We start from the raw sequence: 26,764 nt of genomic DNA on the forward strand, positions 1-26,764 counted from the left end.
CTTTGCTTTAGCACGGGCTTTACCGCCAGTCTTTCCTCTTCCAGACATCTTCACTGTAGTTCAGAATATCACAACAATAAATGCGCGGCCGCTCTCCTGCTATTATACACACCGGCTCATTCGTGATTGGACAGAACGGTGCAATACTAGTTAGAATGTTAAAAGACGTCATAGTGGATGAGGGCGTGCAGAATCTTATTGCATGCCTCTGATTGGTTGTATCATTCCCTGCCCGCTGTTTCTGGTTTGGCGCTGTTCTGCTGCGGTTTGTCTTGTTTCCTCTTGGCGCGCATTTTTAAATTGGAAGACAGCTGTAACAAAATGTAACCGTTTAGAAGTGTTTAAAACCACACAGCCCTACAGTCGTGTTCGAGTTGTTATAATTCCTAGGTTTTAGTTTACAGTTTAGAGTTCTGGGCACTTCAGTTAACTAGAAAGTCGATATTGTTGACTGTCCAGTTTGTTTACATTGTGTAAAGGTAGTTATATCTGCAATGATACCAATTTAAATTATATGTTCCAATAATTTATTTACATTATAAAACAGTTTGATTAAAACATCCCCCCCCCCAAAGTACAAATAACCAAAATATCGCTGTAGATTTTTAGACCACCGTGCCTGTTTTAATCCGAGTATTCTCGGGATGAGGTTCAGTAACACAGGCTCAGATTTTTGCCCACATGAAAACATTCATAGACATCCTATCTATGGTTTCATTGAGAATATACAATGGCACGGAATAATACAAAATTAATATTTACACGTTGTCTGCAGGATTGGAACCTGCGCGGTGAGACCCCAATGGATTCCCAGTCCATCGTTTTACCCACTCGGCCTCGACACCCGCTGTATAATCCCGCGCATCTGAGCAACGCATTCCCCCGGTCCGGACCTGATTGAAAAAGAAGCCAGCAAAGAAGAGCGCACACACATTAGACCCGCCCACCATTGAGTCGTGTCTGTGAGCGCGTGTTAACCACCAAACTGCTGAGTCGCATTCCCTGCATAGTGTTGCTGATTAAAGAACAGTTCAATATGTGCATCTGCATTCGCGTTGTTAACCTGATTCCAAATAAGTTGTTTCACATTGTTTTCTTAGATAATGGTTATGCATTTCCCTGCGTATTGCAGTTGTATTTCTGGAGAGGCAAACAAATGTTTACACACGCACACACACTCATGTTTTTTTTTTTTTTACAGCCGTGTTGTTGGAGTCGATGCGCTGTAAGTATTATTATTATTATTATTATTATTATTATTATTATTATTATTTTTGAACACACTCACACGGGGTCTGGGGTTCTTTTCAGGGTCTCGGTTTATTCACCAAAATTAGTAAGAAAGAAGAATTGGAGAGAGAGGTAACACAAGGGAAGGGTACAAATGAATAGAGCAGGTAAAGATAGAAATAGGGTTTTGTTTTAAGGATAGGTGAACAATCTTATACAGAGCAAGAGGGTGGTGGTTAAATATTGGATAGAGTAGCTACAGGCTACTTCATATCCCCAGCTTAAAGACACACTGGGCAGTCCAGTGTCTTAACAGATATCAACGTTAACACTTTAATACATGTATATATGTGTTAATCAAGGCCGACAAGCAGGCCAAGAACACGTCACCTAAAGTACCCAATGGTCTATTTCAGCACATTCAACAAAACTCTCTCTTATTTCTAAAACTTAGCATGAGTTTCTTATGGCAATACATGCAATGCATGTGAGATAAAATAATAATAATAATTGCTTAATGCTTACCCTTTAATATAAATCGTAAAAGGATATGGCTGTCTTCACCAGGCAAATGAAACTGAATTCAATCAGCTCAACTGTGTAGGTTTTCTACAGTGTGAAAGGTTTAGATTTGTACAACTCATTTTCTTTTAGTAAGTGTTTTATTTGTACCTACTTTGTGTCATGCTGCTCAGCAGCTATTTTTGCTGTTGTGTAATAAAAAGCCTGGGTGTCTATTTAGATTACCCTCCAGTTTCCAGTCTCCTTCATAAAATAGCTGGTTCGCTACAATACCTTCAGAGATCACTCTGATTGGATACAACATGCCATAATCATAACCTGCTCCTGAACAGGATATGTAGAGCCTTGTAATAATGTCTCAATAAAATGCTAGTGGAACTGCAATAGAGCATTGCTGCTCCACCCCCTCTGCTGATGGGGGCGCTCTAAGGGAAATAGGGGTGTATGAGTCAGGGTTGAAACTTTTTTAAATTGAACTCATCTGGCTCACACTAAAACTATGCTAGTAGTAAAGGCATGACGTCAAGTGTGCCCCTATGGTACCCATATGCTACTGTACTCTTATGCTGTTACATTTGTTTATTATCCCTAATGTTACCATTGGGATTTTGTAAAATGTGCCCTTTCTGGCACTGGCATAGCCATTATTTTTTAAATCAACATCTATGACATGTCAGCTCACTTGCTTTCTCTCTTGAGATTCTGTGATACATCCGCAGAGAATATTAACAAAGCTCTATTCAAAAGTTGTTTTCCTTTTCTTGAAAAGCGTGTTACTAAACTAACTGAAGGGTTTCATTTGGAAACTCAAGCCCAGTAGTCCTGTGTCTGACGGAGATGCAGGATGCGTGTCTTGCATTTTTGTGTTTAAAATCTAAATGACCACATCTCTCTAATACAGTACCTGCTTAGTCAATCAGAGGTATGACAAGCATGCCTGTGTAATTAACAGGGCAGAGGATGAGTCCAAACCAGCGACCCGACCCACAGCAAGCAAGCAAAGAGCTGGTCTGCATTGTGGTTATAGAGCTTTTATCCTCATCTCATCTCATCGACAGGGGACGGAATCCATAACGACAGTGCAACACACAGTACTGCCCATTACACTACCAATGAAAATCATTTCTGCTCACTCAAAAAATATATATTGGTAGATATTCAAAGTTATTTAAGAAGCATTTGATTACATTTACTTCCACTGGTATTTGAGTAATCCTTAATGACACAGTTCTAGTGAATTATTGCTTAATTCATGAAGCGCCATTGTCCACTGAAATGAATAGGACAATACTGGTACTGTAAGTAATAACATGGATCAACAGGTAAGGTTGAAAAAAACACTGTAATTTAACTAAACATTTAAACTGAATGTCAGTGCAACCTAGTCCAAATGGCTTCAGATACAGTGTAAGTATTATGAAACAACTGATTGTTTCTAAATAAATTCATTCATGTTTGTTAGACTTAGATTTATTTTTGTTATACAGTTCAAACCTTTACAAAATGGCAGTACATTGCAGCAGGTCTTTTGTTGACAGTAGACATTTGAGTCAATTGTATTGTACAGTACCCAGTATAAATTGTATTTGAGTTTATTTTTATTGTATAGTATACAGTATATATTGTATTTGAGTTTATTTTTATTGTATAGTATACAGTATATATTGTATTTGAGTTTATTTTTATTGTATAGTATACAGTATATATTGTATTTGAGTTTATTTTTATTGTATAGTATACAGTATATATTGTATTTGAGTTTATTTTTATTGTATAGTCTATTTTACTGTATATTTATGATGCAGGTATTCCCTCTCAGGGTAATTTATCCTGGAGTGATACCCTGGACAGCCATGTTGAGGCCTTTTCCACACAAGTAATGTTTTGGTGCCCTCTGGTGAGCTTTCCTTGTACTTGTAAATGCGTGTAAAGGATTACTATCAGCAAAAAACAAAACAAAACAACAACCTTAAATAATATTAGAAAACGAAAGATAGAATAAAGGGATAATCTTGCCCCATTACAGAAGATCCCCCCTTTCCTTTTAGTAATTAAACAAATTAAAAAATAATAATGAAAGAATATAAACAAACAAACAAGGTTTATTCATCCTGTTGATTTTCAAGTTCTTCTAGCTGGGCTCCTTATTGCACTCATTCTGTGATCTTTTTACAGTATCTGTAAATATCTCTGGTTTGTGCTAAAGCTGAAAAAAATCCATAACAGTGCTGGATTCTCTGGTTTTCAGCAAGGTGGATAAGCTACTATAGTCATATTATTAGAGCCAAGGACAGGTGTCCTGGTAGGGTTAAAGCTAGCCTGCACACACAAGTAAAGTAGAGTTGATGAAATCGTACTTAATAATAACAAGAGCAAAGTCTTCTGTTGAGATTAGTTTGGAATCCAAAGCGTATAAAGGTTCACTTCATTACTGCACTGAGTGTGGAATTGCTTTGTCCCAATCAGATCTCATTATATTGATGAGTTTCTCGAGAGCACTTCATTATTGCACTGTATGCTCTGTTCTCTGCTAATTTTCCACAGTTAAATCCTGAATCCCTGCTTCCCGTCATGTGTCAAATAATTGCTGTGTCTTGTTCTTTTCTGTGCCTCCTACAAATATTCAGCAATTGAATTCTCTTCCAAAGTAAAAACAGAAATGCAGTTTATTGATTAGAAGCCTATTTTATTATTATTATTATTATTATCATTATTATTATTATTGAATGACGTATATGTTGAATAATAATAATAATTTAAACTAATGTTATTTGTGTGTCATATTTATCGGTATTACTTTGAATGTATTGTTTGTGGTGTGTGTGCTCTCTAGGCAGCAAGGTGTTTGCAATGCTGTAAACAAATAGTGTACTGTTTTTCACCGTGTTTGTTGTCTGCTTATACTCGCCCACCGCGGCTTTGGCCCTGCGCCCCCCCCCCCCCCCCCCCCCCGGTACACGCTACGCGCTGACCAGGTGTGTGTGTTGACCACGCGGTTAGGGTCGGCACATAGCGTAGCGGCCTCCCTGGTGCTGCGGTACCGCGGCGCACGCATAACCCGTGATGTTATTATCTCGGGGCACAGGTGCTTAATATAAGCGCCTCAGTGGTAGTGCACAACAACGCTGCACGATACACGGTGCACTTAGTGCCCTCAGTACTCGGAGTGTGCAGTGCTCGGATCACACAGAACACGTGTGCACGTGTGCTGATACCTCTACCACTCTAGTGTGATTACGCATGGTACTCAGTTCACGTAGATATGGTGCCTGGGACGCACAGTGCAAGCAGAACATGTGGTGCACGTTGCGCTAATTGCGTAGGCACTGGTCAACCTAGCATATAGCTCACAGTGCTGCGCAGCACCCAGTGTAAACAGGGTACTCGGCACAAGGTGCACAAGGTTAATACCCTTGCTGCAACAATAGTGGTTGTATACACTATGCTAACACTTGCAAGTGTTCGTCGCAGTGCAAGCAGTGTCTCAGTGCTAATGCACAAGGCCAGGACTATGTCAGGGTCTCTTCCCTGTATGGACATTATGGATCTCAAAGCAAAGATGATCCAGGTCCTGTCCAGGTCCCACAGCCCCAATCGCCATACCCCCCCCCCTCTCTCCCAACGGAGTGCAGGAGGGGTGGGCATGGTCGTCTCAGCTGGTACAGGAGGACACGCTGTCTATAGCGGCCTCGGGTGATGGGGCTTCTTTCTCCTCGGAAATGCAAGTGGGTGAGACCCTTACCGAGGAAGAGCCTGGTTCTGAGAGTGTCTCAGAAGCCAGTACCACCCCGCTGTCCAGCTCCATTTCGGCACTTGTGGGACATGCTGCAGCTTTCCTGCAGCTCCCTGGGACGCCAGCATCAGAACCATGCTGGTCCATTTTCCGGAAGCAGGCGCTGGTTCCCCACCCCCAGAGGTTCCCAGCCTTCCCAGATTTTTTGGAGGAGGTACGCTCCTCCTGGGACCACCCGGCCTCGGGACTCAGTGTGCTGAAGCAGGCTGCATCGCTTGCCTCCTGGTAGACTCCACCATTGCAGCCTTGGTTAAGGCCCCGCCGGTGGGTGGTCTTATTAAAGACCCGGCGTGCCCGAACCCCCAATGCAGGGTGACGGAGACACATTTGAAGTGAGCCTACACAGCAGAAGCGCAGGCAACTCGCTTGGCTAATACAGCTAGTGTGCTGACCACATATTTAGATGGTGTATTGCGTGAAGCCCCACTCCCCGGGCCTGTGGCCATGGAGCTGCGACTCCTGTCCAGCACACTGCTGCAAGTCTCCAGTCTCCAAGTACAAGCCCTTGGCCGGAGCCTGGCTAGCTTAGTGGTGGCTCGTAGACAGCTATGGCTGTCTCAAGCCAGGGTCCCTGATGCGGATAAGGCCGCGCTGCTTGACGCGCCCATATCCCCAGGTCATATGTTTGGGCGAGCAGTGGAGGAGATTTTGCAAAGATCCCACCAGGAACGCGAGGTATCCAGTCAGGTGGCCGCATTGCTCCCTCCCTGTGCCACTGCATGGGGTAGGTCAGGCCGCTGACCAGCTCCACAGACTCGGACTGTCACACGAAAAGTCCCAGTCTCCACAGCTCCACTGGGTGACCTAAGGCATCGCACACCATCAGGTAACCGAGCCCGACCGGCAGGTCGTGGTCAGTCCACAAACCAGCGTCATAGAAGATTTAGGCCAGCGCCCTAAATACTCACTCAAAATTGCCAAGCCGCGTGGGGCAAATTCTATTTCCTCTCAGCCACGAAGGTCCTTGTCCTTCCGAAACCCAAGGTGGCGTAGTCAACACAATCTCTTGGTATCATACAGGTTACAGTGGACACCCTACCCGTGACACATACATGTAAACTACACCACGGTGAGCAGCTCCTTCCTCCAGACACAGACCACACTGGAGTGTTTAGATTACTGGGTGTGAGGAGCCTTGTGTTAACAATGGGAGAACTGGGCTGACTGGGGAGCTCACTGCTGCTGCCTATTTCAAATGTTTTATTACTGTGTTACAGTATGGGGCAGCAGTAGTGCTCTGGCTCCCTCTTGTGGTCAGTGTGAGTGATGGCAGTGTGTGCAGCTTGGCAGGGCACTGATGCCTGTTTCCGGAGAGGGATTCAATCAAACACTAAGTTCACAGTTTAATAAAAGAGTGGATTAGTTCTATTTGTGTATGTGTTCTAAGCGCTGCACTTCTGTTTCAATAAGTGTCACAGACAGTTCTATGAGATCTGTTCTGTGAACACAGGTGGGACTTGATAGGGTTGGGTGACTCACAGTACAGTTAGATTATCCTTCCTGTAGTTTTATGTTTACCCTCTCAGTGCTTTCCTGCTCTCTAGGAGGGGCATTAGAAATCTGCCTGTTCAGAATGAACTGGCCCATAAGTGTTGAGACATGTGTGCCAGGGAGCTGTTGCACACATAAGGAATGAAGGAGATCAGGTGGGTAACAAGGATGACACAGGAGGCAAGACAATGAAGAATAAACTGCCTTCAATAACGCTGATGTGCTGCTCCTTAATAAAAAATACAAATTCATTCAGGGACTTCTGAGTTCCTCATTTAAAAATGTGTCTGAAATTGAGATAACATCATTTTTATTATTATAAGTTATAATCCAAGTTAGAAAAAGTAGACTAAAGCACCCAATCTTCCATCTATTTGAGGTGCACACCATGTTAATATATGGGGCATTCCATACCAACTCAACCAGTGCAGATTTTACTAGAATAAATTACCTGGGGTTTTTCTGACATGCTGAGTGCAGAAACTATGGTTGTTATTTTTTTTTAATTTCTCCTTCGACCTATGACCTTGCAAGGGTCAACAAAAAATGAGAAATTATGTTGTAATCAAACTGCCATGTTTCTTCAATTTTGCATTGTCTGGAGTTAGATCTAGAGAAACAAGTGGCAGGGTTTGCTTCCAGTGGCACTAGCTTGGAGCTGAGGAGTTATCAACTTGCTTATGGGACTTGGTGTTTTTTGTTATCATGACATATTTGATTGAATACTGCTCATTTCTCCCGAGTAATCCAGGCTGATTCAAATTCAGGATGCTCTCTAATTAAGTATGACCCCATTTTTGGGGGGTTTTGCCTGTGGGCTTCTCGCCCTGGATTGTAAGTCAAGGTGTTTCTTCACCTCTTTAAATGTTGGTGATGCCCATCGCCTGGGCCTAACTACTGTTCTCAGCTGTTGACAGGACTTGGAGACGACGTTGTATTTTCTGGAAAAATTAGCAATAAACAAATTTCATTTTGACATTTTCTTTTACAAAGCATTTCAGCTATTGAATGACACCTCTCCATGCGTCTGACATTTTTATATTGCTTAATCCTGTCCAATACAATGTGGAATATTTGAAGTAGTGTCCGATACATTCAGCAAAACTTTTAAGGTTCCAAGTCAGGTCTACATCAACAATTATACAATTCTTAAGACAATTTGTTAATTCGTAATATTTTACCTCATGGTTTGACTTTTATCTTTCAAAATTTGAGTTAAGAAAAAGTTAACAAAAACAAAGACCATTTCAATGTGTTAAAATATTTGTCCTTAATTGCAACCATATAGTAAAACCACTTACATTTCTTTTTGACTTTCTTCTTCTCTCCTCAAGATGCCATCTGTTCCAAATGTTGGATTTGTTGCTTTTTCTTTTTAAGGAACACCAGTAAGTTTTCATGGCAGCTAGAAAATAGAAAAGCATATTTAAATATGCATGTACCATTTTACTGTACATATATAGGCTGATATACTGATAATACATTGAATCTCAATGTCTTTGAAATCACGTAATTCCACAGCAATGTCTATATATCAAACTGAAAAATAATGTAATTTTTTATGTTTTAACAAACTCGAACACACACACACATGGGAAAAGGGCGGAATGGATTGAGTTCATATCATTTACTTATGTTAAAAGTTTCATGTTAAATGTTAAAATAAAATGTAAAAAAAAATTCTAGTTGGAGCAAGTGTGAGAATATTATTCGAAATATGTGGGGAAATAGCGCCCCCTTTCAAGCTGTAGGTAGAAAAGCTTACAGCACCTGGTATTCCCAGGCGGTCTCCCATCCAAGTACTAACCAGGCCCGACCTTGCTTAGCTTCCGAGATCAGACGAGATCGGGCGTTCTCAAGGTGGTATGGCCGTAAGCGGAAAGCTGTGGTGGTTTAGTATGTTTCATAGTAACTAATACCGGAATAGTGCTACACGAGGAAAAAAGCATTGCTTAAAATGAATGAATGAATTCATAAATATCGACATAAATGTATTTATTCCCATACGTATTTATTTATTCATTTCAATATTTACATATTACTTTATTTATTTCGATAATTGCAGGTGGTCGGACAAACTTCATACAAGATTCTCGTCTGTATTGTTCTTTCAGTAGCCTAAATACCAAATTTAAACGACACCAAAACTGACCACGGGGTAAGAACAAATAAAAAATAAGAAACGCATATGAACGGCCATAAAACGACACACACACACACACACACACACACACACACACACACACACACACACACACACACACACACACACACACACACACACACACACACACACACACACACACACACACACAACCTGAAAAGCAAACATTATACTGAAGGGAAAACAAACACGTAAAGAAGCAGAAATGAAATCCACACACCGTTATTAAAACAGCCGATCTCAGTTGTATTGTGTAATGAATGATAAAGGGCTAGATGTGTCATTGGACTCCGCTGACGAGGGGCAGCAGTAGGTTTAGTGGTTATTTGTTTATGCTCGACAGATGATTCGGTCAGGATGGACACAGACCTGCACTTGCTCAAGGCAGACATATTTTAAACTCAAGTCTCATTCTGTATCACCAACACTGCATTGCCATGAAAAACTTGAATAAACCATCTTTGGAAACACTGGTATTAAAATATTGTATATGTACGAATCTTGCAAAATTAAAAAAAAAAAAAAAAAATATCGGTAGTTTGATACAGCCTCTGTTCTTCTATACAATATTTTATATAATTCTATGCATTTCAGTGGGTAGTTCTAACCGCAAAGTCAGACACACCTAAATTTTTCCCAGTCTTTCCCCGCCAGCTTTTTGTCACATAATCTGGCCAATCAAATGTTCCATTAATCATTTTAGACTCGCAAGTAACCAATCAGAAGCAAAGCATTCGTTTTGCCCCCCAGAACAAGCTTGGTTTCCAAAAACTCAACTGAACCGGACGCATCATTTTAAAGCGCAAGATTTGCGGCGGGTTTGAGTTTTGAAGATTAGTAGCGGGTGAGTTGTTAACCATTTCATAAAATCCTGGATTTATATTGGTCTGGTAGGAAGATGTTGGAGAGCGGGATGTTGGAGAGCGGGATTCTGGGAAGAGCTGAGTTCGTGGTACCAGATGTGTGATTTTCAATAAAGTGTGTTCATTTAGAAGTAATACACAGTGTGAGTCTAATCGTTTGTGGAATCCACCCAATCTATAACACTGCTTGTACGAGAGCAGCCTGTTTCCTGTTTGTGTGTGAATACAACATGTAGTCAAATTTTTCCGCATTTTCTGAAACGTTAGTATAAACTACACGTTGACAATGTAATCCATGTTTTATATATATATATATATATATATATATATATATATATATATATATATATATATGTCTGTGTGTGTGTGTGTGTGTGTGTGTGTCAATGGTTAACACGATTTCTGCTTCAGGGTTAAACCGAAAACTCGCCGAATTTGCAGGAGTTTTTTTTAATAGACGCATGCGCAATCAGTCATTTAAATTAAACATCTTCATGTTTTGTGGCGATTTAAAAGTGAAATCCACCTTAAGAGTCAGATCAGAATAATTCTGGTATTTTTAAGTTTCTGGAGTCTGAAAGTGAAATACAAATCCACTGCACTCGGGCGAGCGCTTTGACTGGGTGTGCCTGTCAGGAGCCCCCACTTAAACCTCTTTGACAGGACTTATAATCTTTCTTTTTTTATTTTTGGCAGCTACCGAGCAGAACCCCATTTGATACTGTGGACAGTTTAAAGATGGAATCAGTCCCGATTAAAGAGGAGCTCCCTAAACTTGAACTGGTCCCCATTAGACTGGAGTTCTCTGGACTGTCTTCCCTCCCCATTAAACAGAAGCTCTGTGAGATGCCATCTGACAGCATCAAGTCGGAGGTGTCTGGGATTAAAGCTGAGAGCAATGAATTGGAGATCTCCCAGACAGAAGAACCCCTTCCTGTGAATGAAGAGGTGCTGGAAATGGTGTGTATTACTAAACTGGAACCCCTCCAGAGACATATATAGAACTATGTGTACTCTCTCGTGTTCTTATCATCACCCAAGATGATGGACCGAAATCTCACTTGAACTCCGCTGATTGTAGCTCTAGATCTGTCTATAGATATATATCTGTAGTTTTGACGGTAAAATAACAGAGTTAAGTGATCTTTAACAAAGAACCCATGAACGTGACCACAACACCAGAATGGTGAAAATGTAGTCACAGCAGTTATAAGATTTTTTTTAAAGAATTATGTATGGGTTGGTTATGTATGTCAGACTGACTATAAGATATATCTGTCAGAAGTTCTCTACCAATAAATCTCTAGGCAAACGTATTCGACTGCATTGCTGTGTATACAAACTGTATAGGTATTTTGATCTAAGTGCTTTCAATGTATTTCATGCTAGTAATGTGAAACCATTTTTCTTTTCATTTGTGATCAGCAGGGATGCCCTGACATGTCTCAGCCCCCTTTTAAAATGCTGACTTTGCCCGAGGGTGGCTGAGGTCTCACGGCCCCCACATACTCGATGCTGGTGGGCAGTTGCTATTCATTCATCACATGATTTTTTTTTTATAATTCACCATAATCCTAACAATCCTAACCGAAACTTCAAAGCACAGGCAACCTCCAAAACCCTTATTTTATTTTATCCCCACGGGATGAATGCAGTACGTCCAGTACTTTCCCAGGCTTCTTGTAGAGTGTAGGTGTAGCGGTTGATCAAACACAACAGGGTGATGATGTGCACATTGCAGAAGTGTCACTGGTGCTTACATTAAAACATTTACAACTCATTCAGTTGGTGGGGTTCATAGATGTTCTTTGCATTCTTCACAAAATGTAAAAAATACAAATTCTCTGCCAAAATGCAAATTGCGCATTTTTCCACCGTATTCTGTTATAAACAGATTTCTAGGATCCCTGGGGATTAACACCTACTTTGAGCAATCGATCAAATCAATCCATTTTTAAATAAGTTGATCTACACAAAGTCTGACATGATTAAAGCATCATTTAGTAATTTAAAAATGACTTCTTTTATTCTATCGACCCTCATTTTTGTACACTGCAGTTTGTTTGTTTTGAACTTCGGCTCCCTGCTGCAGATTATTATTATTATTATTATTATTATTATTTATTTCTTAGCAGACGCCCTTATCCAGGGCGACTTACAATCGCAAGTAAATACAAATACATTCAAGTGTTACAATACAAGTCATACAATAAGAGCAAGAAATACAATAATTTTTGTTCAAGTGTAACAAACCACAATTCAATAATACAGAAGATAATAGTGATAGATACATCAGGATATGATTAAGTACAAACTACTACAGGTTAAACACTTGGCAGATTACAATATTCTGAAATACAGGATTAAATGCAGTAAAATAGGGGGCAGATAAGAGCAAAATAAAGCACATTTAAATGAAGGGTGATAGTGTCCCAGGATACAAACAGAGGAGTTCTACAGGTGCTGTTTGAAGAGGTGAGTCTTAAGGAGGCACCGGAATGTGGTCAGGGACTGGGCAGTCCTGACATCTGTAGGAAGGTCGTTCCACCACTGCGGAGCAAGGGTGGAGAAGGAGCGGGCTCGGGAGGCAGGGGACCGTAGCGGGTTGAACCCTATTTCAAAACACAAAAAAATGTTTTTTTTAAGGAGTGTACCATTAAAGTCCATTACAAATATAATAGGGTGTTACATATTGTTCTGTGTAAAATGCAGTGTCTGTTGTGGCATTGCAGTTTACACTGAGAAACATCTGCTTCAGAACCGGTACTGTGCCGCCACCGAACCACCTCGAGAGACGGGTCAGTGACAGAATAAAGAGTCTCTGCATTTTACCAGCATTTTACCAGCATTTCCCATTGACACTGAAAGTGACTCCGCATCAGTGCCGCCACAGACACAGTGATTTGCTTCAGTGTAGACATGCCTCAGCATTAGTGCTAATCAGGGTCTGTGATATGAAACCAGCCTTTCATCTTTTTTTTCTTTTTTTTCTGACAGTTACCAAGCAGAACCACGTTTGATGCCTTGGACAATGTGAAGATGGAATCTGTCCCGATTAAAGAGGAGCTCCCTAAACTTGAACTGGTCCCCATTAGACTGGAGTTCACTGGACTGGCTGCCCTCCCCATTAAACAGGAGCTCGGTGAGACGCCCTGTGACAGCATCAAGCCAGTGGTGGAATTAAAGCTGAGTGCAACGAACTGGAGATCTCCCAGACAGAAGAACCAGTTCCTATGAAAGAAGAGGTGCTGGAAATGGTGCGTATTAAAATGGAGCCCCTGAAAGAGGAGGTACTCTTGAAACCAGGGAAGGAAGAATCCGAAGACTTGAAAGCAGCCCCCACTGAGCTGGGTCCGGTACATCTGCGGGAGTGTAGCGTGGTGCTGGAGAGAATCTATGTGAGAAAGCAAGGCTCTGGAGAGGAAGGCTCTCCCAACAGCACGCAAGGAGGTGGACAGGACGACGAGAGCTCACATTCAGAGTGCAGTCCAGCAGGTGAGTGACTGACTAGCTGTGACATTGTCATTCTACACTGAGTGATGGCCACAGTGTGACTGAGAGGCTGAGAACAGATAGCAGGGCTCCACATTAGCATCCAGGTTCATTTCACATACTTGTCTACACTGAAGCAAATCACTGTGTCTGTGGCGGCACTGATGCGGAATCACTTTCAGTGTCAATGGGAAATGCTGGTAAATGCAGCGACACTCTCAAGGTGGTTCAGTGGAGGCACAGTGCCGGTGTGAAGCAGATTTTTCTCAGTGTGAACAGACACCACATTTTGTATAGGACAGTATGTAACACCCTATAATGTGTGTAATAGATGTTACTGGTACAGTCCTAAAACTCCCCTTATTTTTTCGTGTTCTGAAATCTGGTCCTGCCCACATCTGCAGCTGATGACACGGGGCTGAAGTTCGAAACCAACTGTCTGACCAGCGTAGGCTAGTATATTGTATATTTTATGTCACAGGTTGGGTAATAAATAGCTTAAATATTTAATTTCACCTCAGAATATAAATGATAAAAACACAAATACTGTTTAAAATACCATATGTTAACAGCATTTCTGCTTTATATTATAAAATAAAGTTTAATTTATTAGAATAAGTTAGAGTTCTGGCTAAAATGGTTTATTCTTTAATTAAAATACTGTAGCCTACTGTTTTATGTGTATGATTACATGGCACAAAAAGTTTGAAACAAACTTATCAGTTTAACTTGTCTAAGCAACATACTGAAATGTGAGTTACCGGTAGACTTTATGTTTTGTGCTCTTGCATATTTGAAGAACAGAATGTTTTTGTTTTTTAAAAAACGAATCCCTATTTAATGTGTGCAGCATACAGTATATTCTTTTGAAGTGTGACACACCGGCAGCATGTTTTAACACTGCATGATCTGCCTTCTATGTAAATGGAGGTATGCTGCCAAATTGCAGCTGAGCCTGTAATATCGCTGTGTGAATGCCGTACTGAAGGGTCCTTTTTGTAGGTTTACTTTTTTGCTTGAGTTTTTTTTTTTTTTTTTTTTTTTTAAGTATTTTTTTTTACTAATTAATAAAAGCATGTCATGATCAGGACCCATCCTTCAATAAAAGGGCCGTTATGGCAGAACAAGTACACACATGAGGAAATACATCCACTCTGTCAGTCTGTGCATACAGTAAATTGGTAAGCAGAAATCAATATATTTTGGAGGTGATTATTGTGAAGAGTCTGAATCGGGATTCATTTCAAGACGTCATATACACAATTTGGGGGTGGGGCCCTCCTAGACGGTCACCTTGCTTGCCTTGCCCTAAGGCCGGCTCTGAGAGACAGTGCTAATCTCTGTAGCCGGACATGTACAAAAGTATTTAACAGCAGTTAAATGGACATTAACACATACCGTGAAACTTCTATTAAACGGCCAGGCATTTATTTACAAAACTCACAAGCAGACCAGCGCCTATTGGAGACTGCCAATTTATTTGAGACCTGGCGATTATATAGACGAGGAAACATTGGAAAATGAACAAGCAGAAATAAAAATTTGTATTGTTAATATACTGTAATATTGTAAGGGTTTAAAAAGATTAGACAGCCAGGCATGGGTTATATAAATGCGAACAGGCCACTTGAATCAAGCATGGAGGGTTTATTACAGTGAAAAGGGATACAAAACAACCGTGCCAAACTCAATCTTTCTCTTCTTATCTGGACTCCCCTAAACTGACGGTACAGTAAAAACAAGCTCTATATACAAATAAGTAAATTAAAGATATAAACTACTAGCACTTTTGTTTATAAATATAGATCAATGTTGTCTATTAATAAAGATAAGTAATGAAATAATAATAATAGGTCTAATACTGGTAATAATAAGTTCAATCCATCCCAGATATAGAATGCAGGTAGGTTAGCCTTACAGCGCAATAATAATAATAGTTTGTTTTTTCTTATGGCCCCTGGTGGTGATGTCTCCGTTCAGTATATCCAAGTAACCATTTCCATAACCGCTTACTCCTTTACAGGGTCATGGGGAGTAACCATTATGTATTGTGATAACAGCATCTTCCAGATATCATTTCAATTTCCATTTAAATCATGATCTTATGTACACTTTGTATTACTAAACTTTGTAGTTCTGCCCTCATATAATGCGTCTTTATTTTACACATTGCAATTGAAGGTAACCTGGCTTCAAAACGATACAATTAAATACTGGTCTTTTTTTATTCTTAATAAAATTACCCTTTTTATTTGTTATAAATGCAATAAATTCAACACAAAGCAACGCGATATACTGTTCAAAGCAAGAATTATTAAACTTAAACCAGAATGTATATGTTTGATGCCCTCAACACACACACTTCAAGTGGTGCTCCGCAGCCCTTGTGTGCTCACAAAGTCTCCTCGCAATTAACCCAGACGGCTCGTGAACCCACAATGCTATTCATGAGCTACTTGACTAACGACGGTGTTTGGGAAACACATCAGATTTGACACGTTGCTGTTACGATGGTCGAGTTACTTTTGGGAAACGGCACCCTGGATAACTTTCGAGTTAGACCTAATGTCGTTTAAACAATACATTTCTAGCATATTTTTCCAACTATCAACATTAATAAGCACAGTCAACATTGATTATTTGAACATTTTCAACAGTAGTCTTTTTGAAACGAGTAAACACAAGTCTGTTTGCGGATCCTGGAGTAGTCTGTGGACTATGTGGTATCAGTGGTTTTGGTCGTGGTCGTGGCAATAAAATGAAAGCTGAAACACATTGAGAGTGGTCCAAGTTTATTGTGTGGTATATTGCAACCAGTAAGTTCCAGTGTGTTTTGCATTGAAGGGATGAATTCGCAACTCCTTAAAGGGAATGTCCGATCCCCCCCCCATTAGGAATTTTTCAACAACAATGGATATTGAATGAAGTTGTTACCCAGCCTCCATGTTCCTCTTTCTTTAGGGATTTGACATCTCCAATCTTTGAGTGAAGTCATTATCCAGCCTCCATGTTCCTCTTTCTTTAGGGATTTGACATCTCCAATCTTTGAATGAAGTCATTACCCAGCCTCCATGTTCCTCTTTCTTTAGGGATTTGACATCTCCAATCTTTGAATGAAGTCATTACCCAGCCTCCATGTTCGTCTTTCTTTAGGGATTTGACATCTCCAATCTTTGAATGAAGTCATTACCCAGCCTCCATGTTCGTCTTTCTTTAGGGATTTGACATCTCCAATCTTTGAATGAAGTCATTACCCAGCCTCCATGTTCCTCTTTCTTTAGGGATTTGACATCTCCAATCTTTGGCAAAGCTGTAGGTTTTATGTGTTTTTGTTCATCAGTATTTTGTTCTGGAGGTACTGCCTGTATCAATTGCGGGTTCTCGCTTCCCCTCTGTTAACATCACTGTGGAGTTCTCCTTGTTTGTTAATCACTGCTTCCACCAGATCTTAGTTCATAGCAAAGCAGTAATCGGCTTGTTGATCTCTCATTGAGGGAACACAGGGATCTGGCCAAGGGTGCATTTCAGTGACTGCTAGCAGGCTCACCAATGCACACAGAACAGCAGCTTCTGAAATGAAAAATCAAGTGAAGGATTTATTCTTTGTTAATATTTGAAAACCTTAAATATATATTGCATGACTTTTGCCCCAACCTCCCCATTGAAATATAGGTCTAAGACTTTAATTTAGAATGTATTCTAGACAATATCAGCCTTTAAACAATTTGCACTAATCCACATGAAACCATTTATATGTCGGCTGTTTCCTTGTTTTTACAAACCATCATATTCCCCTCGCCACATGTGTCTATAATTTCACGTGGTCCCGTCCAATCTGCTGCCCAAGGCCACTTTTGTAAAAAGTTTTTAATCATTAGCTTTTCCATAATCTCAGTCTACAAGCCATTAATTAGTTAATGGCTAAAGTAAAACTTGTTTTCTTATTACAATGTCAATGTGTCTTACTTTTAAAATGTTCAGATTACTTTTAATTTTTGTAATATGAATTGCATTTATTCTCAAGGATCTTTCTCAATGGAACTGGTAGATAAACATCGTAATGGATCTGCTCCTAAAGACCATCCACAGTAATTTATCAAATTTGGCTAATTGGGTAAAACTTCAATGTAATTTAATGAACATGTCCATAACTACCAGATTGAGTTAACAGCCAAAGTCTTTCAGTGTTTATCAAAAGTAAGAAATAAACAATTTAAATGATTCTTACAACAAAATGCTTTATGTGTTAATTAATTCTATGCAAAATCAATCACCAAATTCATGTTATTTTCTTCCTAATCACTTCTAAGTATTCAAAGTATATTATTTAAAAAGTGGGCATTGAAATGAGTGTGTGTGTGTGTGTGTCTGTGTGGTGAGAGCCTGTAGTCCCAGAATGCAGCTGGACATCTTTCTCTCCATTCTCACACAGTCCGTACAACACAGCTTGAGATCCCAAACACAGTTCAATTTATTGTAGGTTTGTTTGTCGAAACCAAATTGTACCCAATTATGTAGGTAAAAATCGATGAAACAGTTAAGAGATTTGATTAACATTCCCAGTCCTCTAATTCACTCTCCCTCTAGAAGCTATAGTGTGTGCAATATGAAACTTAATGTTATGTTCTTCTTTAAAAGAGACGGCTATCTCTTACAGCGACCTTTTTGAATAGTCATAGTTTTCTGGTACTTTTTTTTTTTTTTTCAAAAACAATTCACATACATTTTGAACTTTTATATGTTTCCCATAACATCACTCAAGCATTTTGACACTTGACTTTGAAGACTATGACTTTGGCACTGACTGGCACTCGGTTCTCTTTTAAAAGCCCAATCATTTGACAACAGCCTGATCATATTCCTCCCACTTTCACAAAAGCCGTTCCGACAGAAAAGGCTACCTTCCTTCCCTCCTAATAACGTTTAACCTCTGGGCAGGAGGGTGGGAAAGTTAGAGTCCAGCCAACCCTGACCCTGACACCTGTCAAATACCAGACGGACATGGCTGCCTTTTCTAACCTGGATGCCCTGCTGTCTGCTAACCGCTGTCTCTAATTTTATCCTATTGTTGCCCCCTGGGCTTCTGTTAGAAGGCGCACGTTTAACCACCACATTTTCCCTTAAGCCCCATGTCCCCATGTAGCAGCACTAACCCATCTGGCTGCAGTGCAGGGCATAGGGTCGGCAACGCCCGCTCTGGCGGTGGTGGTGGTGGCAGTGGCCACACTGCTGCTAGTGGTGACAACAGCCACTCCTCTGCTGCTGCTGGGGCAAACGGCCACTCAGGCACGGGTGCTGTCGGCTCCAGACGCTCCGACAGGCTCACTTTCTCTCCCCGTGGGAACCATAGCTCCGCCCCCTCTGGTTGACATGACTGCCATTCCCCCTTCCTGGGCTGGCGGTAGCTCCTCCCACTGAGAATGCTGGGCTGAGAGCTCCGCCTCCTTCTCTGGTAACTTGGCTGGCGGTAGCTCCTCCCCTTTAGACTGCTAGGCTGAGAGCTCCTTCTTTCCTGACCAACAGGATGGCAGCTGCCTTCTTCTGCCCCGCCTTCTTTTCTGCCTCTTCTCATTTTACTGGCTAATGGAACAGAAGCCCCTCCTTCCTTCTCGTCTCCTTTCTTTTCAGTGGCGGACGCGACCCGGAAGCCCTTTCGTCTTACCCATCTCTTCACTCTGCTGTCTGCTTTGCACAAACTGTCAAGGCTGGTGTTGTTTCAAAGAATAATTTGTCCTGTTTAGAATTAATAAAACCTGTAATTATACATTTTACTTGTTTTTTTTTAGTTATGTTTATTTGAATCAAACTTAGGTGGAATCGCCACTGTTGGTCAAAATTCTCAGGAATCTACAGGAGGGTTCTGTATTTAATCTGGGGTCTACAGGGTTAATATGACATCTATTGGGGAATATGACTTTATTCCGAATCGGCAGGCTTACCCCCCCCCGCCAATATACTAGACTTAATATTCAATCACTCTTATTCATTTATTTCAAATACACAGATTTAAAATGATCTTTATTGCTAATCGGTGGGTTTGTCCTCCGATATATTGGAGTTAATATTCAATCACTCTTATTCATTTATTCTATTTTTATACAGCAGATTTGTGAATCAACATATAATCAATGAGTTTATTTCCAATTACTCTCTCATTTACAATCAACAAACAAGGTTATCGTACACACAATTACTCCCAGAAAACTCCTGTAACCTTGACAAGCTTATTGTGCATTCAACTGCTCTCTGGTTTCTCCTGCAACCCAATCTAACAAATGACTCTCTGGGTTCTCTTGCAACCTAGGCTAGCCTTTCCCATTTGCATGTTCAATTACTCTCAACATAGGCAAGCTTTTTTTTTTTTTTTTTTTATAAACTTAGTCGTTGCTAGTAATTTATTATTTTCTCCCAATTTGGAATGGCCAATTATTTTATTACGCTTGGCTCACCGCTACCACCCCTGCGCTGACTCGGGAGGTTGAAGATGAACACACGCTGTCCTCCGAAGCATGTGCCGTCAAGCCGACCGCTTTTTTTCACACTGCAGACTCACCATGCAGCCACCCAAGAGCTACAGCGTCGGAGGACAACGCAGCTCTCGGTCAGCTTACAGGCAAGCCCGCAGGCGCCCGGCCAGAATACAGGGGTCACTGGTGCGCGGTGAGCCGAGACACCCTGACCGACCTAAGCCCTCCCTCCCCCCGGGCGACGCTCGGCCAATTGTGCGCCGCCCCTTGGAAGCTCCCGTCCTCGATCGGCAAAGGAATAGCCTAGATTCAAACTCGCGACTTGCAGACTATAGAGCGCATCCTGCACTCACGTGGAGCGCCTTTACTGGATGCGCCACTCGGGAACCCCCCAGCATAGGCAAGCTTAACTGTTTGTACAGTCCCTCTCAGGAAATCAGCAATAAACAACTTGTCTCCCTGGTCTTCGCAACCAGAATGGGATCAGGACCATTATACTCTGTATAGTACAGGGTTGCCAGATTTCTACAGTGTTTATAGCCCAAAGTCACTTCAAAACTAGCCTCATTTGTTTTTTTTACTGAAACCAAGCTTATTACCATTAACATGTAGCCCTATCCTTCAATGCTGCTACTGTTTCCCAAAGAAGAAAACAGTTCAATCTTTTAAAGTTATGCCACCAATCTAATTAGATGATCACATCATTTAAATCAATTAAACAGCCACATCAATTAAATACACCTAACAAATTAAAAAAGGCAAGTTGTTGGCTCTTTTTTGCAAACACAAAAAAGTTAAGTTAATTGAAAGTATGCCCCATGCATTGAAATAACACATAAAAAAACATTTTTAACCTCTTACCTTCAAACTCCTCGTGTAAGGGCCATCATCAGGTGTATCTCAAGTCAATTTTAAATGTACAAAGAAAAAAAGTATGTACCAAATAAAACATTTTTACTTTATATATATATATATATATATATATATATATATATATATATATATATATATATATATATATATATTAGTTTCAAAAAAGCTCCTCTGAGTCTGCACCATCTTCTGCGTTATTTGCTTCATATATGTCGACTGTAAACAGTGACAGCATTGCTTTGGATGGCTGAAATTGGTTGCAGCAACACTTATTACGCTGCATATATGCTCTGACCCTAAGAATGTTTTCCAACAATTTCTCTTGCATGCAGGTCCTTAGTTTGGTTTTGATTAGGGCCATTTGTGAAAAAGCACGTTCCACTGATGCATTGCTAAATGGTAGGGCTAAAAGAGATAAGGCAAAAAGACCAAGTTCAGTGAAATCTTTATCACCAGCTGCATCGGAGTGTTTAGCCACTTCAACCCAGAACTCTTTAATTTGGCTGTCTTCAGTGTGCTCCCAGTGTACATTGTTCAAAGCTCGCCATTGCTGTTCGAGTTTGCCAAGATCTCCATTGTAAAGTGGCAAAAATGATAAATTTGCCAGCTGTGGCTTTTTGGAACTGAGTACAACAGTTGGGCTGAGAACGGTAAGTGACTCAAGTTGCTGGATATTAGGAGGCAATCTTTGTTTGATCTCTTTCAGAAACTCGAACATGTAATCTCTGCATCTGCGTTTGATATCCTCTGCTTTCTGAGGTTCGATCTTTGATTCTGACAGTTCTAACTGGAACTTGATCCCGAAGTCCACTGCTGAAAGTGGCAAGCTGTTTCTGTCGGACGTTATGTCAAAATCCATTACAGATGACCATGTTGGAAAATCGTGAGGTTTCATGATTCGTTGGATCAAACTGCGGTAAAATGTCATTAAATCAGCAAGAGGTTTCGCTGGATTGGCACTGTCAAGCTGAAACAGCTTGTTTATTCTGTTGACCTCAGTGACGAGGGGCTGAAAAAAACACAGATACATTCTGTTTACGCGGTCTGAATGCATCTGGTACAGCAGTTCAGCATTGTAATTCCTTTCAGTGTCCTTTGTAAGCTGAAAGTGCAACTTTAGCTCTTCATACTGAGAAAGCACTCGATCAACACACTGGCTATTTGCAAGCCATCTTGTGTCAGAAAGCTGCAAAATCTTCAGCGGGGCTTCTCCAACATTAATGGTGGCATAGAGATTGCGGTACTTCTTTTGACGCTGAGTGCTGTGGGAAAACCACGAGTACGTCTGTGATACCATGTACTCGATGTTTCGAGGAAGTACGTCCATTGCTTTTGATGCACAGAGCTGCAGTGAATGACAAACACACTTGATGTACACAATTTTTGGATTCACCTCCCTTAACTTTGTTAGTACCGAATTATTTTTCCCACACATTGTATTGCAACCGTCTGTTGCCAGACCAATGCATCTTTCCACTTCGTTTGTTTTCCTTTAAGAATTTGAACAAGGCTGTTGCAATGCTGTGAGAATCACCGGCTGGCAAGATAACAATCCCGGCAAACGATGTCACAATACGATCAAGTTTTCTGCTGAAGTACCTGAACACCACACAGAGTTGCTTGTTTGCACTGATGTCTGTGCTTTCGTCCACAATTAGAGAGTGTGGCTCTTTGGTGATGTCTTCAAGCATCTCCTGATGAACAATGGGCCCGATGACACATTTTATAAGTGCTGAGCATTTTGTTCTATGAAGACTAATATCCTTCTGTACAACTTCCCTGACTATGCATCCCAAATGATCTACGGTGAGGATGCTGGAAAGGCAAGCAATATGGGCTGCCAGCTTCAACTCACATATTTTAATGGAATTGTCAACTTGTTTCTTAAATCCTGTGTCAAATAAGCTTCTTGTATTTGAATAGGGAGCTGCATTTCTAATATGTTTCTCTGTCTTCCTGTGAGCTAACAGATCGCTGTGATGCGCTCGCACTTCACATTTACAGTACCTACACGCTGCTTTTGAGTCATCGCCAGGTACACGGCTAATCCATGCTTGTAACCCTTTTTCTTTCTCAGTCTTTGCAGTATTTTTTCAGTATTTAGATTACTTCTTTATTTTTCCTGCTTTTTAGTGGTTTCGATGTTTCTACCCTGTTTCTTAAAATGGCTGCTTTTCACTGTCAATTAACACAATCATTCGTCTCTCACTCCTGTTCACTCGCATGGTCATGCACAGTGGTGGTTGTGGTCATGCGCAATATGTTATTTTATTGGGAAACAAAGTTTTACATAGTTTGTGTGCACTGCGGCGGGTAGGCTGCAAAAGTTTATACATTTTTAATAAAGTTATTCTTTTTTATATGTATAAAGTAAACTAGCCCAAAAAACCACGAGACCTCTTGAAAGTAGCCCAAAAAGTAGCAACCAGCGACTCCTAAATATTTCCCGCGGCTGTCTTTTTAAAGGAAAACCGCGGACCTGGCAACTCTGGTATAGTATTTCAAACACCCAATCTCTGACTAAAAGTTCTAGGCTGACTCTCCTGATCAAACCTTCCGAGATCGGCACAGGGCCCCAGAATCAGAGTGCACAGATTCCTCGTAGAAATGTACAGCTCTGTTACCTCCTACAATCTCCCTATCCTAATCTAGCTGATCGGGCTAGTATTAATAACAGATAGGTACCCATTGCAACCCTTTTTGACAAATAATAAACAATAATCAACAACACCAGAAAAAACAGTATAGTAGGTTACTATTCCTGAGATGAATAAATTAAACTTATACTCACTCATCCTTAGTATTCCTCTAAAGTTCAGTTAAAGAGAGGTTAGAAGGTTCCTTCATGCGTTCAGATGGATGAAATCAAATCAGTTTTGCAGCCTCCCTGATGCGGACTACACTACAGTTACCTACACTACCTAACCCAGAAAAGGTCATGAAACGACATAATGAGGAAGGAACATTTTCTGCATTTCTTACTTAAAACCGTCTCTGATTTTTCTCTCCTGTTTGTTTTTTCCAGGTTCCAGTCCAGCAGTTAAAGCAAGGACCCAGTTAAGGAATTTAAAAATACTGAGAGGAGAGAAATTAAAATATACCAGAGGAGAGAAACCGTATCACTGCTCTGACTGTGGAAAGAGTTTCAGGCACTCAGGAGACCTTGTGATACACCAGCGAATTCACACAGGAGAGAAACCCTATCGCTGCTCTGACTGTGGAAAGAGGTTCAAGTCATCAGGACACCGTACAGCACACCAGCGAATTCACACAGGAGAGAAACCGCATTGCTGCTCTGACTGTGGAAAGAGTTTCAGGAACTCAGGAGACCTTTCAAAACACCAACGAATTCACACAGGAGACAAACCTTATCGCTGTTCTCACTGTGGGAAGAGTTTCAGTCGGTCTGGAAATTTTGAATTGAATAAGCGAACTCACAAAGGAGAGAAACCATATCACTGTTCTGACTGTGGGAAGAGTTTCAGTCGGTCAGAACACCTATTAATACATCAGCAAATACACACTGGAGAGAGACCGTATCACTGCACTGACTGTGGGAAGAGTTTCAGTCGATCAGGACAACTTGTAACACACCAGCGAATTCACACAGGAGAGAAACCATATTACTGCTCTGACTGTGGGAAGAGTTTCAGGGATTCAACAGACCTTGTAAAACACCAGAGAACTCACACAGGAGTAAAGCCATATCACTGCTCCGACTGTGGTAAAAGTTTCAGTCAGTCAGGACAACTTGGAAAACATCAGCGGATTCACACAGGAGAAAAAACGTTTCATTGCTCTGACTGTGGGAAGAGTTTCAGTTCGTTAGCAAACCTTGTTTCACACCAGCGAATTCACTCAGGAGAGAAACCGTATCACTGCTCTAACTGTGGGAAAAGTTTCCGTCACTCAACATCCTTTGCTGTACACCGGCGCATTCACACAGGAGAGAAACCGTATCACTACTCTCACTGTGGGAAGAGTTTCGGTCACTTGGCATCCTTTGCTGCACACCAGCGTATTCACACAGGAGAGAAACCGTACCGCTGCTCTGACTGTGGAAAGACTTTCGGACGGTCGGGACACCTTGTTTCACACCGGCGCGTTCACACAGGAGAGAAACCGTACCGCTGTTCTGATTGTGGGAAGAGTTTCAGTCAGTCAAGATCCCTTGTTACACACCAGCAAATTCACACAGGAGAAAAAAAAAAAGAAAATGTAAATAATGTTCCTGCATAAAAATAACTTTTATCCATTTTGCTTCTTGGCATTTCAGCACAGCAGTGTGCTGCTGAATAGTGTGGCTGCCCAAGCCGAGGAGACAGTCAGAAAAAATCCTTAAATGGAATTTACTAGTGTAACGACCTCGGCCTTAGCACAAAGCCAACCACTATGGAGTGATTACCTCCCTATATTAAATATATCCCATGACAAAAACAAGTTAGACAAACAGCTGTTTGAAGGGGTGATCTCAAATGCAAAAATCCAAGTTAGGAGAAGCAATTAGGCCAATCTTGTCAAGCAAATAGGCACAATTGGAAAGGTGCTGGGGCCCAAGATTCACACAATTCTTGCTTCTAACTTGGCGCCTTTTTTTTGATCGCTTCGCTCCACTTCATCGCTCCTCTTGAAATGCTCTTTGTATGATTGAAGTGACTGAGACACACACTCACATTGTAATACGAAAGACATAATTTCGGATTGGATCAGAATCTGAGTGCTCATGTTCAACACTGTGTTGTTGTTGTTTTTTTTTAGTTTTTTTTTAATAAATAGAGCTATTAAAAAATGATATGTCCAAACTACAAAGTAAAATGCGCAATGCAAATTTAGGACACAGTGTAAATGCTCTTATTGGAAGTCCAGGAATGCTGAATTCAGCTCCATCGATTGCTATGAGCTACAGCTGTATCACAGAGCAGCTCTCCTGGTAAACCCTTTGAAGGAGGAAACAAACTGCTATTGTTAATTATTTTGCATAGAATGGCACAAGGCAGCTGTAATAGAGTAAATGTAGATGCGCTTTTAGACTGTGTGTTGCTGCTAGCCCCACCCTGTGCAAATTCAAAGTGTAAAACCAGATAACACAACGAGCAGGGCACAAGCTAAGCGATGAGCTGTATTTGATTAGGGAAATAAAAGCTGTTTACTTTGACTATCTGCGTCAGTCTGGATTCTTATAGAAATCAAATGTAAGACAACAAATATACTAGAAGTGTCAGGGGTGGAAGTTGCAGGTTGAGATTTTAGAGTCAGTGTTTCCCTGCATGCATCACTGTGAGCAGCTCCTTCCTCCAGACACAGACCCACACTGGAATGTTTAGATGACTGTGTGTGAGGAGCCTTGTGTTAACAATGGGAGAACTGGGCTGACTGGGGAGGTAACTGCTACTGCCTATTTCAATAGTCTTATTACTGTTTTGTTACATTATGGACAGCAGTGGTGCTCTGGCTCCCTCTTGTGGTCACTATTAATATCTGCTGTGTGTCTCTCGGAGGTCAAATTAATTGCTCTTTGTCATTAAAATGCTGTTTTTATCATCAAACTCTTTGGACTACTTTTCTGAGTATGAACACATCTCTTCTGTATGCAGGTTTTTAAATGATGAAAACAAGAAAAAGAATGAAGTAAGCAAATAGATTATTGTTTACTTCCTCACATTGTTAAGTAATAGCAGCACTAATGTCCCCCACGGTGGGCTCTAAGACTAGATCATTGACCTGGTCTTTCTTTAAATGATCTTTCACGTTGGACACATTCAAATGTCATCACTGTCATTAAACAACATTTTACATTCATACTGAAATTATTTTATTAATATTGCTTACTTAATAAAATAAAAAAAAAATCTTCTAAAAATTATAAAAT

At 40.8% G+C, this 26,764-nt stretch overlaps 1 protein-coding gene and 1 non-coding gene across 4 annotated transcripts; one reads left to right on the forward strand and one right to left on the reverse strand.

The window, feature by feature from the left end:
- Nucleotides 1–8,794: 8,794 nt before the first annotated feature.
- On the reverse strand, nucleotides 8,795–8,913 carry LOC131703402 (5S ribosomal RNA). The gene has a single exon (XR_009309863.1). It is a non-coding gene; the product is annotated as a 5S ribosomal RNA (ribosomal RNA).
- A 1,036-nt stretch (nucleotides 8,914–9,949) lies between these two features.
- On the forward strand, nucleotides 9,950–26,441 carry LOC117965184 (zinc finger protein 135-like). Of its 3 annotated transcripts, none has more exons than XM_059005798.1 (4): nucleotides 9,950–10,044; nucleotides 10,760–11,023; nucleotides 13,061–13,558; nucleotides 23,921–26,441. In XM_059005798.1, exons 3-4 carry the CDS (start codon nucleotides 13,297–13,299, stop codon nucleotides 25,132–25,134), a joined length of 1,476 nt encoding a protein of 491 aa, XP_058861781.1. In that variant the 5' UTR covers nucleotides 9,950–10,044; nucleotides 10,760–11,023; nucleotides 13,061–13,296; the 3' UTR covers nucleotides 25,135–26,441. The 3 variants fall into 3 exon arrangements, with proteins under 3 accessions (XP_058861781.1, XP_058861783.1, XP_058861782.1); XM_059005800.1 differs by lacking the exon at nucleotides 9,950–10,044 and adding an exon at nucleotides 10,116–10,206; XM_059005799.1 differs by lacking the exon at nucleotides 9,950–10,044 and adding an exon at nucleotides 10,120–10,178.
- Nucleotides 26,442–26,764: the final 323 nt, after the last annotated feature.

This window comes from Acipenser ruthenus, chromosome 32, assembly GCF_902713425.1.
Source record: "Acipenser ruthenus chromosome 32, fAciRut3.2 maternal haplotype, whole genome shotgun sequence".
Classification (NCBI taxonomy): domain Eukaryota; kingdom Metazoa; phylum Chordata; class Actinopteri; order Acipenseriformes; family Acipenseridae; genus Acipenser; species Acipenser ruthenus.